Consider the following 4,119-nt stretch of genomic DNA (forward strand, 5'->3'; position numbering starts at 1 on the left):
ATTTTATCAAAATGACTAATTTCTTTTAGGAGGGTTAGGAAATTTGCATAAAAAATTATTTTCCTATTCTATAAACAAACATTAGAAAATATTTTTCGGAAAAAGTTTTACTCACCAACCAAACAAGAAAAAATAAGTGATAACCCACTCATTTTCCAAGAAAATATTTTCTATGAAAAATATTTTCCTTCGTACCAAATACACCCTTAAACTTAATATTTCAGTTTCTTTTTAAAATATTTGAAAAATTAAGCTGACTTTTGAGAATTTGAGTATTATATTAAGGACTTATTAAACAAATATTATTTTAATTTAAAAATGTCTTTTGGGCTTATGCCTCACTACAAAAACGCGCCGGGCGTACAAGAGACTTTCACCCCCTGCTCCGAAAATACCTTTTAAAACACTGATATTTAGCCAAAAATAATTATATTAATATAAAATATATATATTAATATGTAATATAAATTAATATACATTTGCTTTAAAATATATATATTAATTCGTCCCCTTTTATTTGAGCGCGCTTTCTACAGCTCCTAAGCCATCTCGCCGCCGGCGGAATCGAGGTGTAAGTGTACTGCTTCTTTCTCGTTAGAGCTCTCTATCCCCTCCTCTTCACCTTTACTTCATACTTTTGGTGTTTTTTGATTAAAACAATAATTTGGCGCTGTGGAACGTTTTTTCGTATTTGATTTTGTTTGATATTAAGTTAGTCGAAGGGGACAACTAATGAAATTCCAAAAGCTCTCATTAATTACTTCAAGATAACTCTTCAATTCCAAATACTTGCACTGTATTTTTCTTAGTATTTACATTTCTTGGTTTGGTTGTAAAACTAAATTATACGTATGTGTTTTGTGAGGATTCCATTAAATTGCATTTGTAATTAGTGATTGTTTGAATTCCACTGAAGGATGTTGCATTTCCTTCTCGTGTATGTCCATCGCCCTATATTTTTCTGTGTTCAAAATACTCCTTTCTCATATATAACTTTTGTCTATGTAGAAAACATTAGGTGATTTCTTCTCATCTGCCTAAGCCTTGGGGGGCAAGTTACCTGGTATGTGTACTGGTGGGAGGTATCATGTATCCGGTGAAATAGTTGAGTTGTGCGCAAATTGGCCCAGTCACCGCATCATTAAAAAAAGGTTCCTTTGTTGCCTCTTCATTTCAAGTTCAGAAGATAAACTATTTGTTGTAGTTGAACTGCAACAGCAACAATAACAAAAGAAACCTAGTATAGTCCCACAAATGGGGTATGGGGAGGATAGTGTATACGCAGACCTTACCACTACCTTGAAGGTAGTGTGCGCAGACCTACCTTGCAGTTCAACTGCAATGCTTGTTAGTTCGTAAAACATATCCGGATGAAATACAGACTATGTTATGCTTTAGATGGAAAGAGGAAATTATGAGAAAATATGATTCATGTTTTTCCTTCGGATTAGATATGTGATTTGGCAAATTGGAGTATCAATTTTTCTGTACTTTTGACTTCTATACTTGCAGATAATGGGAAATGCATTTTTATTGTTGAAAAGCTACTTCAGCCTGCTACTCTTTGCACTTAAAGCTCTACACTTAAAGGTTTATATTATGCACTTAAAGTCCTACACTTAGAGGTTTATATTAGCTCCAGAACACAAGAGAGACTTGCTGCATTATTGGCTGTTCCAAATTGTGTTTAAATTGCTAAAGTCCAGCGTCCTAATACTATTATTAAATAATAATAATAAGGAATATACCAACACAAAATCTTCTAAATCTTGAGATGGAAATTCCTATACATTCTCTTCTATTTGATTACTTGTTCTATTCTAAATCACTAAGAAAAAATAAGAAAAAAGACAAAAAGACCTCCTGATTCTATTTATAGAAAAAATAGAAATCTTTAAAGAATTTCTTATTAAAGAAGAAATAAGATAAGTAATTAATTTAGAATTCCCCGTCTTTAGAGAAAATCCTGGATGAAAACGAGAGAAACAAGAGAATTTGTATAAGAGTAATATATAGTTAGAAGGTTTAATCTGAACCTGGTGCTTGAAGATGAATTGCGGTGAGAATAAGGAGTCCAATGTTGATTTTCAAATACAAGATGAGGCAGAAAGGCTGCTTAATGAGATTGAACTGATGATAAAGAATGTTGAGGACTCTGAATTGTATGCTGGAATGCGTTTCGAGCTCGAACGGAATGAAACAATTCAAAATCATTTGTTTCGCCTTTTAGGCTCCCATTCACATGTGCAGGTGGTAATCTATGCTTTGGGAAGCATGGAATACAGTTTTCATCACAGTTTCAGCTTGCCGTAGTTCTCCTACTAAAACGAGATTTTTCCAATTGGATTGGCAATATAGAAGTGTACGATCCTGACTTTTCTTCAGCTGATATCATAGTTTTAAAGGAACAGGGTTTTGAGGTTTTGAACATTGATGAAAATTGTAAGAGGCAAGTTCAGAGACCAACAATGTTCTACATGCCTGTTCCTAGTTATTGTCTTATAGGCTACCTGCTGGGAGTGAACTGGTCTTCGTCTTGTATTAACCAGATTTTTCTTCTGACAAACTCATTTCGTGATGCGTTGACCACTATTTCACCATGTAGTTTGAATAGAGAAACAGTGCAACACCTGGAGAGAATTATCCCCTTCACAACAGAGGTTGACATAAAAACTAGCTATGCAGAGATCTATACTAATGTGTTCTCAAAATTTGCCTGGCATTTCTTTGATGTGGATCCCAACATTGACATGGAAACTTCACTGCCTGGTACTGGATTTCTCTCTATCTTGATTCAAGTTGGAGAATTTATTGGTTGGACTCAGGACATGTACACTGAACAGATTTATCTTTTTTGATTCAGTGACTGAAATTATAGTATATAAAAGAAATGACAAAGAAGACTGTTCTTGGTTGGATATGCAAAGGTACATATATGTGAGACTAGATACTGAACTTTCCCTTTATTGTCGAATACAATTCCCTTATGTAGTTCTGTTGATTCTGGGAAACATTGGTGCTGCCAGTTAGCATATCGTTGAAGTCATCATCCCTTTACTTTCTCTCTGTACGATTGTTTCCTTTCGTTCTCTCGTGATAAGATGTCTATACATGCATTTATTTTCGTGCTAGCTGGAAAACATAGATTCTTTTTGTTGGAATATGCAAAGTACTTCGAAATTATTTTCTTACACGAAACTGTAGAGTTATAAAGGTGAGCTGAAGGAACCACAGGAGGGTAAAGTATATTTCATTCTTATGATTTCACTTCTAATTTCGTCTCGCAGGTCTCTTGAAGAAAATATTTTGGAAGACATGCAAATCGATATAAGCAGTGAGGGATGGGCGCAATTTTTTGGTGAATATCGTGGGCCTCGTCGTTTAAGATGCAACTCCGTTCCTCCCCCTTCAGGTTGGATTAAGCTAAACATCTATGGGATTGGTAAAGCTGGTGATCAGCAAGGACGATATAGTGGCGTCTTCCAAGATGAAACTGGAATCCTTTTAGGCAGCTACAGTTGTACCATTCATGTTGACGACAATGTGATTGCTGGACTGGAGGCCTTGAGGCACGGGTTAATCAGATGCACGGAAGGAAAGCCGAATGCACAAAAGTTGATTGTGGAGTCCGATAATTTTATACTTGTCCAATTTGTTAATCGTCGCCCTGAGCCAAAAGAAATAATCATGTCCAGGTTGAAAGAAATTTTTGGCTTGATGGAGCGTATAACTTGTGTAATTTACCATGTCTATGAAGAAGCCAATGAAGCTGCTAGAGACTTGGCTCTGAGAGATGAACGTCACAATCGTGCATAGATAGCTTTGTTTTTGGCTCAAGGATAGGGTGAGGCTTTCTAGGTTCAACTATCCAGGTTTCAAATGCAATTTGCGTTCTGTGGAAGGTGATGTTGCAGCAGACATGGATCCTGACAGTACGCAGTACACATCACACCGACTTCTCATTACTATTTTTTTTGTTTGTCAAATGATGATGAATGCAACATTGAAAAGCAAAAAAGAAAAAAGAGAAAAACAAATGCATTCCTGAGGACTATATGTTAACTAATTTGTGCAAACTGAAGCAATTTTTGTGATCTATGTTAATGTTCATTGAATGTA

General features: G+C 35.3%; 1 protein-coding gene across 2 annotated transcripts; it reads left to right on the forward strand.

Moving 5' to 3' along the window:
• The first annotated feature begins 515 nt into the window (after positions 1 to 515).
• On the forward strand, positions 516 to 4,119 carry LOC107831143 (uncharacterized). 2 transcript variants are annotated; one of them, XM_075224980.1, is made up of 4 exons: positions 516 to 571; positions 1,009 to 2,769; positions 2,864 to 2,927; positions 3,288 to 4,119. In XM_075224980.1, the coding sequence occupies exons 2-4, from the start codon at positions 2,469 to 2,471 to the stop codon at positions 3,814 to 3,816; spliced, it is 894 nt and encodes a 297-aa protein (XP_075081081.1). In that variant the 5' UTR covers positions 516 to 571; positions 1,009 to 2,468; the 3' UTR covers positions 3,817 to 4,119. The 2 variants fall into 2 exon arrangements, with proteins under 2 accessions (XP_075081081.1, XP_016514359.1); XM_016658873.2 differs by lacking the exon at positions 516 to 571 and having other exon boundaries at positions 584 to 2,769.

The sequence above is a fragment of the Nicotiana tabacum genome, chromosome 11 (assembly GCF_000715075.1).
Source record: "Nicotiana tabacum cultivar K326 chromosome 11, ASM71507v2, whole genome shotgun sequence".
NCBI lineage: Eukaryota > Viridiplantae > Streptophyta > Magnoliopsida > Solanales > Solanaceae > Nicotiana > Nicotiana tabacum.

Excerpts from the sequence above, each read along its gene's own strand:
- LOC107831143 (XM_075224980.1), top strand. The coding sequence starts at position 2,469 with ATGTTCTACATGCCTGTTCCTAGTTATTGTCTTATAGGCTACCTGCTG. Across the intron at positions 2,770-2,863 it reads CATGGAAACTTCACTGCCTG|TGACTGAAATTATAGTATAT; the intron begins GTACTGGATTTC and ends TTTTTGATTCAG. Across the intron at positions 2,928-3,287 it reads TCTTGGTTGGATATGCAAAG|GTCTCTTGAAGAAAATATTT; the intron begins GTACATATATGT and ends TTCGTCTCGCAG.